At 48.4% G+C, this 13753-nt stretch overlaps 1 protein-coding gene across 1 annotated transcript in view; it reads right to left on the bottom strand.

The window, feature by feature from the left end:
- The window catches only part of notch3 (notch receptor 3), a 54386-nt gene extending 42854 nt beyond the window's left edge, over positions 1-11532 (bottom strand). Inside the window, exons 1-2 of the mRNA XM_064314210.1 lie at positions 10977-11532; positions 8432-8498 (exon numbers count right to left, since the gene is read on the bottom strand). Coding sequence (XP_064170280.1) covers positions 8432-8498; positions 10977-11037 — 128 coding nt within the window. The 5' untranslated portion in view covers positions 11038-11532. The remainder of the gene's footprint in view (positions 1-8431; positions 8499-10976) is intronic.
- Between the last annotated feature and the right edge of the window lie 2221 nt (positions 11533-13753).

Below are 13753 nucleotides of genomic sequence, written 5' to 3'. Positions count from 1 at the left end.
GTGTGTATGCATGTGCGTGCGTGTGTGTCTGTGTGTCTGTGTGCGTGTGTGCGCGCGTGCGTGTGTGTGTATGTGTGTATGCATGTGTGCGTGCGTGCGTGCGTGTGTGTGTTCTGTGATTAGAGAGGAATGCTCTGCTCTCCCTGGAGTCATCTCAGGAATGCTGCGCTCTGTCCGCGGGTCTGATCCAATCTGTGCGCCATCAGGTCGCCCACACCCCTCAACCAAAACTCCCCACTGCCCCGTCCCCGTCTCACACACACACACACACACACACCCCTCAACCAAAACTCCCCACTGCCCCGTCCCTGTCTCACACACACACACACACACACACCCCTCAACCAAAACTCCCCACTGCCCGTCCCTGTCTCACACACACACACACACACACACACACACACACACCCCTCAACCAAAACTCCCCACTGCCCCGTCCCTGTCTCACACACACACACACACACACCCCACTGCCCCGTCTCTGTGTCACACACACACACACGCACACACACACACCCTCAACCAAAACTCCCCACTGCCCCGTCCCTGTCTCACACACACACACACACACACACCCCTCAACCAAAACTCCCCACTGCCCCGTCCCTGTCTCACACACACACACACACCCCTCAACCAAAACTCCCCACTGCCCCGTCCCTGTCTCACACACACACACACACCACTGCCCCGTCCCTGTCACTCACACACACACACACACACGCACACATACACACACACCCCTCAACCAAAACTCCCCACTGCCCCGTCCCTGTCTCACACACACACACACACACACCCCCCTCAACCAAAACTCCCCACTGCCCCGTCCCTGTCTCACACACACACACACACACACACACACACACACACACACACCCCTCAACCAAAACTCCCCACTGCCCCGTCCCTGTCTCACACACACACACACACACCCCTCAACCAAAACTCCCCACTGCCCCGTCCCTGTCTCACACACACACACACACACACACAAACACCCCTCAACTAAAAATCCCCACTGCCCCGTCCCTGTCTCACACACACACACACATCCCTCAACCAAAACTCCCCACTGCCCCGTCCCTGTCTCACACACACACACACACCACTGCCCCGTCCCTGTCACACACACACACACACACACACGCACACGCACACGCACACACACACATGCACACACACACGCGCACACACACACCAGTCCACTCGTCCATGGGAACACAACGCCCTTGGTTCCCACGGGTTATTAAAACACTCACAATTTATAGAGTTCTTCCCTTACTGAGGTCAAGACAAACCCATCAATAACACTCAAAACCCAGAGGACCATTTTAACCCCAATATTCCACATAAAACCGTCAGCTTCCCAGCGCTGTTTATGAAAAGAACTGGTTTTAATGCAGTACAGACTACTGTGAGAGAGCCTGGCTTTACTGCAGTACAGACTACTGTGAGAGAGCCTGGCTTTACTGCAGTACAGACTACTGTGAGAGAGCCTGGCTTTACTGCAGTACTGACTACTGTGAGAGAGCCTGGCTTTACTGCAGTACAGACTACTGTGAGAGAGACTGACTTTACTGCAGTACTGACTACTGTGGAGAGTCAGCTGCTTATGCAGTACGCTACTGTGAAGACCTGTGAACTGCTGCAGTACAGACTACTGTGAGAGAGACTGACTTTACTGCAGTACTGACTACTGTGAGAGAGGCTGGCTTAACACAGTACTGATCATGGTGAGAGACCAGGAATGGCTTTAGCCAGAATCTGGTTGATAGGTGTCAACTGTTGAGTTAGCTTGAAGCTCTACACATAACATCATGATTTGTGAAAAGATGCATCTGAGGCTCATTAGCAAATCATTTCCCCGGATGTTAAGAGGACTAATGCAGTGACTAATCTCACTTCTGCAGTGACCACCCGGTCAAGCTCACAGTTCCCCAAGCTTATGAGCCTAAAGCCTGATTTATACTTCGTCGCATGTCCCTTTCGACAAGTAGCGCATGAAAAAAAAAGACTTATTTTCAACGTAAAATAGTGTCGCACAACACTTTTTTTCAGTGTGACGCACCTCTAGAATTTTGTTATGTCGCAGGACTTCATGCGTTGTCGCGCAGTGTTAATTGGACAGCCAAATGGAACACCGAAATTCATCGTCATGGATACGTCATTACTTTCGGTTTATCTGAGTGACAGACCGGATTCTTTTTCTTTATTTAAAAAAAAAAAAAAAACAAAAGTAGATATTAAATTTATTCCTCCCCCATTTCTCTCTGTAATTTCACCGGGCGCCGAAATGTTCTCACAGATGGTAAACACCAGCAGTTTTGCGTCTTGTTGCCACGGACAACAGAACTCTCTCCACAGCCCTTTGCCGAAGTATCGACACTTTCTTCTCTGTCACGCGGCACTTGTCGAAAGGGTTGTACGACAGAGTATAAATCAGGCTTCACAACTACCGAGGCTACCCCAGCAGTACGGAGTGCCGTTTCAGGATGGCTTCAACACTCAGGATGGCTGTTTTACTAGCCAAAACCCACTTTTTTTTACGGGTTACTACTTCTGTGTCACTTTCAACACGTCTTGTGTCAAAGTTACAACTTATGTGTCACAAATATACAATTTATGTGTCACAAAGGGAGGCTTGTTACCACAGACTCTGCTGAAAGTAACGCAAAATGTGTTGTCCTTGACTAGACATGGAGGTATGTTTAAAAAATGACACGCTACGTGTTCTCTTTAACACATCAGAGATCTGTTTTGAGACTGCAGCAGTACAGAGTGTAGTTAGCGGGTGGTTTTACCCCAGGGGTACTGATTCTAGTAAGGGGCTGGTTTTAACCCAGCAGTACTGATTCTAGTAAGGGGCTGGTTTTAACCCAGCAGTACTGATTCTAGTAAGGGGCTGGTTTTAACCCAGCAGTACTGATTCCAGTGAGGGGCTGGTTTTAACCCAGCAGTACTGATTCCAGTGAGGGGCTGGTTTTAACCCAGCTGTACTGATTCTAGTAAGGGGCTGGTTTTAACCCAGCAGTACTGATTCCAGTGAGGGGCTGGTTTTAACCCAGCAGTACTGATTCCAGTGAGGGGCTGGTTTTAACCCAGCAGTACTGATTCCAGCGAGGGGCTGGTTTTAACCCAGCAGTACTGATTCCAGCGAGGGGCTGGTTTTAACCCAGCAGTACTGATTCCAGTGACGGGCTGGTTTTACCCCAGTAATGGCACGCGGGACACAAAAGCTCATCCCCCCGGCCCCCCCCTCCCCGACCCCCCCGGCCTCTGGCTGTCTCCCCCGGCATGTGGCGGTCAGCGCTCAATGCCAGCACCTGGCCTCCCCCCCCCCCCTTTCCGCTGCATTACCATCACAACATCCACCACCTGTTTGCCCTCCTCCTCCCCCCCACACCCCCATTCTTCCAGCTCGCCCCTTCTGAAAGACTCCATCTCAATCCGCCCAATTATCCACCTCCTCCAGCCAGCCTGCAGCCCCTTCCCCCCCCTCCTCTCCCTCCCTCCCCTCCCCTCCCCTCCCCCAGCTCCTCCAGGGGTACTGACTCAGAGCTTCCAGAAGCACTGTGACTTGTGTCCTCCAGAGTCACTATGACTCAGAGCTTTCCAAAGCACTGTGACTTGTGTCCTCCAGAGTCACTATGACTCAGAGCTTCCAGAAGCACTGTGACTTGTGTCCTCCAGAGTCACTATGACTCAGAGCTTCCAGAAGCACTGTGACTTGTGTCCTCCAGAGTCACTATGACTCAGAGCTTCCAGAAGCACTGTGACTTGTGTCCTACAGAGTCACTATGACTCAGAGCTTCCAGAAGCACTGTGACTTGTGTCCTACAGAGTCACTATGACTCAGAGCTTCCAGAAGCACTGTGAGAAAAAAAAAAAAGACCTCTACGCTGCAGTCTTACCCCTTTCAGTTCCATCAATACTAATGCAACCCAGAAACTCACCCACCGATCAGCACCCAACCCTGACCAAACCCTACCTTCACTTTGGCCGAACCCTGCCAGCAATCACCACACCCGGCAAATACAGACCAAGCCCTGCCGATACTGACCGAACTACGCCAACACTGACCCAACTGTGATGATACTGACTAAAGCAGTGGTCTCCAACCCTGGTCCTGGAGAGCTACAGAGTCTGCTGGTTTTCACAGTGACTCTGCACTTCATGAATCAATTAGAGCAGTTGATTACACAGTTAACTCAACTCACCTGGTGTCTTGGGTCTCAACCAGCAGGCCCTGTAGCTCTCCAGGACCAGGGGACCACATAATACACATTCCCAGTCTCTCATTGGATGGGGATACTGAACAGAATACGTATGTACTGGAGAACTGAGTGTGGCAATGAACCCATTTTTCCGTTCATTCTCAGGTCGCGCAAAATGACGTAGTGCTCTGACTGCAAAATCCATAGTCACAGAGGGAAGCAGCCAATCGAAGAGGGTGACAGCACAACAACCAGCCAATCAGAGAGGGAGACGAAGCCGAATCAACCAATCGCAGCTTTTGACCATACTGAATTAATTCCACGACACACAGAGGGGTGCTGAGGCTCTCGCTCTACCAAACTGACACAAGAGCAGCAGCGACATGACAACCATCATCATCGTCGTCGTCGTCTTCATCATCATCAACAGCGAAAGGATGGGGGGCGTGGCCACTGAGATCACACGGCCGTGTCGTGGAATGCGTGTTAATGTCGGAGAGGGCAGCGAGGGGCTCGGGGACAGGCTCGGAGAGGGGCGGACTGGTTAGACTGGTGGGGCCGAGCGGGGTCGAGCCGAGCCGGACTGCATTCCAGCAACACTGGAGAGCCAGCCGGGGTCTGCACTGGAGACCAGCGCAGCCACGATCGCACCGCCAACAACCCTGGCCACAAACTCTCAAAGGGCTGAACGCACCTGCAGGCTAATCCCCCACAGGCATGGGGGAGAGAGAGCGCGGGACGGCATGCCTACACAGCTCATACGGTGGGACAGGGGCGTACACGCGGTGAGTACCGTTCTGTAGAAGTGGCAGGTAAGGTCCAGGACAGTAAACGAGTCCTTTTCTCCGCTATTGTCTGCATATATTCAGTTTTTATTTATTTTTTTGTGTGTGTGTGTGTGTGTGTGTGTGTGTGTAACTTGCTGAGGGACAAGAGGCGACAAAATGCTAGGGACAGCCAGAAGGCTCTGCACTGTCCCCGTCAAGCAAATGCAAAAAACAAACACACAGACAGACAAACAGACATACCCAGAGAGGAGGAGAGCGACGTGGCTGGTTACGCAAGCCCACCGACCGCTGCGCTACTATTGGCCAGTCTCGCAGAGGGGCGGGGCTTACGCCTACCATCGGCCCGCATACCACACATCCTCCAGACCCCCCCCCCCCACCCCGCTCTTCCCCCTATCTCATCTACCTGCTCTTCCCTCCTCTGTCTGATCTACCCTTTCTTCACCTCCTCTGTCCCTGGCTCTGATCTCGCCTTTCTGAAAGGGGTGGATGGTTACAGGCAGGTATCTGGGGGGGGGGGGCAGGCAGGGGAGGGGGAATAAAGGTGCTTTTCTGCTCTGGGAGAGGTCTGGTTACACAGTGACCTCTCTCTCTCTCCCCCTCCCTCCCTCCCTCTCTCCCTTTCTTTCTTTTGCTCTCTTTCTCTTGGACCAGTTGGACCACTTTCCTGCCCCTGGCAGTGGAGAGACACTGTGGCCTCTTTCTGTGCCGGGATTCGATGTCCCTTTTCCCTCCGTTTCCCCTGAGCCTCATCCCTCTCCCCTCCTCCACCCCTCCCCCATCCTCCCACCCCCACCCCCACCCCATGCCATATCGACATTAATACCCACTATCTGAAAAGGGCAGAAACGAGAATAGTAGCCACGGTCGTCCAATCCAGGTGCGCGCGGATCTCAAAATCTTTACCAGGGTTTCCGGGGTAACACCTCTCATTACAGCTCGACTGCAATCTCACCAGGACATTACCACACACAGGTGTCACGGCTCATTGGTGGGCAGGGAAACCGGGTCATTTCCTGAATGTGATTGGCTTATGCACCTGCGCGCTGGCAAACCCTAAGGCAAGAGGGGCCCACCCCATAATCACAACCGCATCCAAATGCGGCTAATTGGCCGGGGCCTGAGAGGGCCGGGGCCCTGATTGGCTGCAGGCAATGATTGAGAAACGTGATTAACAGTTCGACTTCCTCCCTTTGAGTTCCTTCAATGCAAATTACTGTCAAGTGGCAGGATATCTGTGTCCTTTACCCCCCAGGCCTTCTTAGGATTATTATTATTTTTTTATTGTTTTGTATATAAACAATGAAATATAACCCCGCAGTTCCCCCCGGGTGCATAACTAATGTCTGAAGCTTGTTTTAACTGCGCAAATCCACGTGTTTAAATAAACCCGCCTCAGTAGCAGGACACAATTTCCCCTCCCCCCCCATGGTACCCACATTCGCAATTCATGGAAAATGGGGGTACAAACGGGACCAGATAGCCCTAAATGAGACAGTCGGGGAGAGGGACAATGCAGCTTTTGTGGGAGCCTGCACGCACACATAATTTCACACTTCGGGTCCAAATCTACCTGAGATCGGCCCAGAGCACTGAAACCCATCAGAACCCCACAGTAGACTTTGTGTGACAGAGCGCACAGCATATATCTCTGAGAGCACAGATGTCTTTTTTTTCCACCCCCAACAATGCCCCTTGTTTTATGGTCACATGACTGGGGTCACTCTTGGTTTGCTCACTCTGGTCATGCAGGAGAGCTGCCCAACACAGACTGCAAAGGCAGCGGGGGCGTTGAGAGAGGGAGAACATACCTTTGCACCCATCAAACAGCCGTTAGTAACCAAGAGAAACTGCCGAAAGGCCAACCAGAGACACCAGACCCCCCCCCCCCCCAATCCCCCCCCCCAGGCAGAACAGGAATACTCAACATAAACCTTCAGGTTTTAGACAATGGGTGCCCTCCTACCACTACCAAAAGAAAGTTTAGTAAGTAGCATCTACAAAAAAAAAACTGCACATATTTCAGCAAGTCGGCGCAACGTAAGATCAGGTAACTCAAAAATGCAATTATCTTAAATGCATGCCATAAAACATCTATTAAAATGGGTAAGTAGTTTGGAAGTCAACGGGTGTGCTGGGAATGGTTTTTTACAGCACTGACCTGACCCTATATGCTTTGGGTGAAGGAGCGGTCAGTGTTCATAAAGTAATAAAAGTTACTGTAGGGGGGTGGTGGGGTTGGGACAGGGATTCGCACCCCAGAAAACAAAGAGGAGAGTTTGGGCAATGCAACGGCTTTGTTCCGCTCAGCTCCCCACCACCGGCCCGGGGCAGCATGCCTTCCATTTCAAACGCTCTAATGTTTGGTCATTACTTCGCGCATCAGTCAAATTGATGGCTCTGGTCTGGTCATATATTTAACTACTGAGATCGTTTCCCACGTCCTCTGCTAGAAGAAAAGCCATTCGCCATGAATGATTGCACACAATCCAGGAGAAGGCGGGAACGCAAAAAAAAGAAAAAAAAACAACAGCCTCCAGTTTCCACGAGATAATTATTCGTTATATGTGCAGTTATCAGAACAATTGCTTATTGTTGTTAAAACAGCACGAAACCGCTGAACAGCCTGGATAAAGCGCAAGATCGTGTTAAAAAGAAGATCCCAACGCACCAAACCGCCTGGCAGAAACGTAAAATAGTAATTACTGTTTCACTACGTACTCTAGCAGGTGCCTGTGCCTTTTGTGTGAAACACTTAGTAAGGGCGAGTCCAGGCGTGCCACCGTGATCGTTTCCCATCTGTGCAATGACTGTACTCGAGAACTCTTCCTAATCTTATTTATGCAGTTCAAACACTTACTCTTAATGGGGGGTACAGATACAACTAAACGATTCGGCTTTCACTATACCGGGCCGCGATGATCTCTGCCAAAAATGTTAAAGTGTAGTAGGCCTAATAAGCGTCTCTCTGTGCGTGGGAGCGTCCCCACCCCTGCCTGTCCCATGCAGCTGCGTGTCCGAATTCAGTGTGCTACTGGGAATCAAGGCTAACCAATATCTAGAAGAGACGCGGCTACCGATAAACTTAAGTACAGTAGGTCTATTCACAAAGTTATCGTAGGAGGCTAACCATTTAATTAGCATGTAGGCTACGCGACCGCACTTAGTCATCGTCGCACGCATTCCAAACGGGTCCGCGAGACAGTTCTCAACATCATTTCCGCGAATAAAGTAGGCATACAGATACACCAGCAAGTTCCCTGTCCCAATGTATCGTGTAGTCCATAAAGTGCAATCAGTGCCGACATGTAAATGTACCAACCATTGGGGAACAGCCTGTTCGTGAACAACCTCGGGAAACGAGTTTGTGCGCACGGGCGGCGCTTCGCGCTACAGCCATACACACAGGATCAGTAATTGACTTACACGCATCGCGAAGGAGAGTCCATGCAAGTTCCTCCATTTTCGCACGGCCTGTCCACGCAGCGGAGACCTGTGGACAGTGAGGGAGGTGTCAGACAAGACAGAACCGTCTTATCAGCAAAATATTTACTTTTTCATACAGCAAGAAAACATAGGCAGACATTCAATTCGTCTTGGTGACAGATGTGGAGAGTTAGAGCCGATACACAGTAAAATGTCCATAGTTAATTCAACTCTAACAGTGTAAATTCAACTCTTAACAGATAACGTTTAATACCACATTCCAGAGTGGGACCAAATGTTATCCGCTACGAGTTTAATTAACACTGTTGGTGTTTAATTAACGCTCGACATTTTACTGTGTACGCAAGTCGCAAATCTTTGGCTTGTCCAACATGACACTACATCGCACCTCGAGTATCCTATCCACATTGTCGACACCTTGACTTCACTGGTTTCCAGGCTACAGCTCGAACTTTCCTCAGCTCGCAAAAGATAGGGGCATTTTGTCAAATAAATGATGATAACAACCGTGACACTTTTCATACAGTCACAATTTCAAACTTCAAACAAGCTAGGCAAGAGACGTTTTCCCTTTCCAAAAAGACTAAGGGCTTTTAAATATACCCGCACATCAGGGTAGAGGTATGTTTGCTCTGCTGGAGAGCGGTGATAGTCTTATCTTAGACAAAATCCAGAGGCGAGCCAAGATAAGTGTAAACAAGGAAATAACAGGTTTGGAATTCTTTCACACCACGAATGCCTCGGGCTCATACGATAATATAGAAGCCATGATTCAAATCATTTTTGTCATCTAACAGTTTGTTTATTTCATTTGGCTCATTTACAACGTAGTCGTATCTCACAATGTTTGGTAATACCTTTCTGATTGTAAGATTATCTCTAGAATGTAGTCAACTGAAATGATCTCAGAGGCTAAGTGGGTCGTGAACATTTAGTTTAATGACCTTATTTGTTGAAGCAAATTTACAGCCGGCTAGTTACGCACTCCCAAATCTGTGCACAGTAAAGGATCCGGTGTTCATTGAACTCCTACTTATATTAGTCCAATAGGGACCGCATGTACTCTGAAAGAGCTGATTATAACATTGAACATTTTGAACATTTTACTGTATGGAGTAGAAGTTCCCGTGCGCGGCACTTGCCAAATCTTAAAAGCAACGGTTAATACGTAGGCTATATTGATAACCAGTTCCTCTTGAGTTCTAATGTGTGAACTTTTTAACTTCTGAAAATATGATTGTTTTGCATATTATATTTTGTGGAATCGGTGTTTCTATATATTAAAAAAAGTAATTAGACTCAGTGACCTGTTTAAAGACGTGCAATGCCACATTGAAAAGACATTTCCTGGGAAAGGGAAACATGAACCCCAATTAACGCAACTTAATCCGTTTTAAATAACGGCGAAAGCATAAACATAGGAATTATTTTAGCATGTTGAATACTATTCTCACACTCGTTACCCCCTTTACTCACCCCTCCCCCGCAAAAAAACAAAGTTCAATTGTTAAAACTTCTTTGTTCGAAAAAAAAAAGGAGGGGAGGGGGTAAAGTTATGGCTCACAACCCCCCTTCACACACACACACAATCCCCCACCCAACCCCCGCGAACTATCTCCACCGCTCTTCATCTCCCTAAATCCCATCTGAGGATAACCACGATGCTGCCACCTTCCTCTTAGCTCAAGTCGTCAAAGCGCTAAACGGGTTCTAATTCGCTGTTTACAACATGATAAATGCATTCACTGGAGTTGATTTAATGCCTTCACGCTCTGGCGTCTGACTGGCCCGGAGCGCGCCGCTGCGCTCGCCATCCCATCCAGCTTAATTATTTTCTCACGGTGGCGTTCAGCCTTTGAGCGGCGCGCATCGTCGCGCACCCAAACCCTGCTGCGACAGACGGGATTCTCTGCTCCCACTGTGCCTGGCCTGAAAAGGCAAAACTATCGCCGACAGAATGCTGATTTTGGACCAGGGGCACCGTCACAATCGCGTCACGTAGCCTAAATGCAGACAGCGTAACTTTCCAAATTGTTAAGGAATACATCTGCGTGGCATTAATCACATTTAAACGCCACAATAATAAATCATGCACTTGTCGGGCTTAAAAAAAATTAATTAAAATAAAAAAACGCACCCCCAATAGACCTTATTCAAAAAACTTTAACGAGCATCACCCTCCAATGAACCGATAAATTCCCTGATAATTTACAATAACATTGAGATTGCTGACATATTTGTTATCTGCAAAGAAAACTGATTTTTTTTTTTTAAAACCACAACTTTTCCGTTTGCACGTGAGGCTATTCAAGACATTCCGACATTCAAAATTCCGACAGAGGAGCATACATTTCGCGATAGGAGCTTAAAAGCTCACTGAATTTTAACTCTCAATATATGATGCTATATGACACCTGCATCTCGCAAACATTGGTTGGTCTAATGTTATACATCCGAGAGGGAAAAAACGAGGTAAACCAGTCCGACATGAGATCATACAAACTAATAAGTTAATTCACTTTACCTTCGCAATTCTGCAGTAGAAATAAAACACATATAAATATCCACATATTGTAATTCCCCATTCCCGTGGAGGTCTGTTCCAACAACTTCTCTTCAAAGAGTCAGCAATAATTCATCCATTTAAAAAAATACACAGTTGTAAAAGTTCCAAGAAGTAACGCGGCGACAGGGTAGCGACATAAAGTTGATAAAATTGTAAATATTTAAAAGGAAATCTCCAGTCCGTCAGCGGGGTTAAAGAAGTTAGTCCTGTCCCGTTGTCGTCCCTGTGTCCGCAGCTTGGTCTAGGCTGCTTTGCGTCTCTCTGAACCTCCGGAGAAACTTTTGAAAAACTTCAGCGGACTGCGCCTCAAGACCCAACTTCGCCACTCGGTATCACTCCGCCCTCCTCCTCCCTGCTGTCTACACCAGAGCTCAGGTCCTTCCGCTTCAAGACAAGTAGTGCGTACAGCCACAGGAATCTCACATTGTGAATCGCTCGTAGTGATATTTAGAAAATAAACAGTAATCTAACTGCATTTCATTCTCAGTTTTCACCGTCTTTTACGTTGTTACACAAACGTGCCCCGGCTTGCAACGGAGTTAGTGGCGAAAGTACGTGCGTGTGTGAGAGTGTGTGTGTGGTTGTGTGGTGGTGGGGGGGGGGGCTTGTGGACTTCCATCAACTTTTTCTCATGAACTAGCAGTGTCTTTGTTCCCTTGGCAGCGCGTTCTTAGAGAGCGCAGCCGGAGGAGCAGCTAATGGCATCTCCGGGGACCGCAGCGGAATTTCCAAACCCGATCCCCAGGCTAGCTCTCCCACAGAAAAGGACATGTACACACACACCAGCATGTAACGCACGCAGCCAGTGCCTCTCCACTGAGGATATTATTTTAAGGGATGGCCAAAAGTAATACGCAAAATGTGATACGTGTGCAATTCAAATGTGTTGTATGTTTCTGGAAAAAGGTTGGGCTATGTCATCACAGAGGCCTAACGTATCAAGACAAACAGGGAGATTCACTGATGCGAAATAGTCATAATGTAAAACCAAATATATACTAGGCAGATCAAAATGTTTAAAAGTTGGTGGAAGTGACCGTTTTACGGCGAAAAATGAGCGCACAGACAACAGCACAGGCCCCGCAGGATGGTGTAGTCTGGTCCCAGGACCGTGGCGTGATTAAGTTGTGGAAAACGCGCTTAACCTGGGATCGTTTTATACGACAAAAGCGAACAATAACTGGGCGCTGAGTCTTTGTGTAAGGGATACAACGTAAAGAGATATACCGCACAAATCGTATTGGATATCGTATGATAATTCCAGCAAATGTTAGAACACCGTGGTTCCTATTTCAAACGCAATGTAATCAACACTTTAATTTACCATTAAAAGAACTGCAAGTGCGAGTTAGCCCAGCTTTACGCTGTGAAATAAAATGGCTTCCACAGGTCATAGTTCAAATAAACTTGAGTTTTCAAATCCCTTTTCAGTTAAGTTCTTACCCAGGATGACCGTTTGTGCGTACTAAGCTGGTCAAATACACATTTGTCAAAAATCTGTTAGTGTGTCAAACCCCTTTAAACACCAATACAATAAAAAATAATAATATCCTAATAATAATAATAATCGTAGTAGTAACAGTAGTAGTAGTACACCACCGCTAACTGCCATTTGGTAAATCAGCGGTGGACGTTAGTGCGTGTGTCGTGATTGTTTGTGTTTACGGATGCATCCACTATAAATAATGGCAGAACTGATAAGGACATTAGCACTGTAATGAGGCCGAATGCAAAATGGGGACAGACTCCCACCCAGCCCCCCCCCCCCCCAGTTTTTCTCCACTGCCCAGTAACATCGGAATCTCCCTTTATCGGGGCGCATAGCGCTGCCGTTGTGTGCGGGGGCTCGCGCAGGGCCGTTCCTCCACGGAGACAATGCAAATGATTTGAATGACAAAAGAGAGGGAGCATTCTTACACAGTTTCTCTCCGCATGGGGTGCTGGGGAGACAAAGTTTTGTGGAAGGACTGGGAAGGGGGGGATGTTCCAGACTCTGAAGGGGGTGTAAGTGTACCTGCGCACAGTGGCCTTGAGCTTCTGCCTCATGTCTCAGAACAGGACTGCCCAGCCCTGTTGCTGGAGATCCACCACCCCGTAGGTTTTCATTTCAACCCTGATCTCCTACTCATCATAATTCTACTAATTAGCAGCCCAGCCAGATCTCTAGCTGCTGAATGAGGTGTGTTTTTCTTAGGGCAGGATTGCAAACCTACAAGATGGTGGATCTCCAGGAAGAGGATTGCGCAGCCTGCGAGCATGTGTCTGCATGCATATGAGTGTGTGACTGAGTGTGCGTGTATTGTGCGACTATCTGTGTGTATGTGGATGATGTGTGAGTGAGTGTGTGTGTGCATGAGTGAGTGTGTATTGTGCGAGTACCTGTGTGTATGTGGATAAGTGTGTGAGTGAGTATGTGTGTGTGTGTGTGTATGTGCATGAGTGTGTGAGCGAGTATGTGTGCATGAGTGTGTGAGCGAGTGAGTATGTGTGTGTGTGTATGTGCATGAGTGTGTGAGCGAGTATGTGTGCATGAGTGTGTGAGCGAGTGAGTATGTGTGTGTGTGTGTGTATGAGTGTGTGAGCGAGTATGTGTGTGTGTGTGCAGGAGTGTGTGAGCGAGTGAGTATGTGTGTGTGTGTATGAGTGTGTGAGCGAGTATGTGTGTGTGTGTGCAGGAGTGTGTGAGCGAGTGTGTGTGTGTATGAGTGTGTGAGCGAGTATGTGTGTGTGTGTGC

Source organism: Anguilla rostrata, chromosome 17 (genome assembly GCF_018555375.3).
Source record: "Anguilla rostrata isolate EN2019 chromosome 17, ASM1855537v3, whole genome shotgun sequence".
In the NCBI taxonomy this organism is placed as follows: Eukaryota; Metazoa; Chordata; class Actinopteri; order Anguilliformes; family Anguillidae; genus Anguilla; species Anguilla rostrata.
Note: the sequence above shows the minus strand (reverse complement) of the source record. Positions and strands in the feature narration are given on the sequence as shown.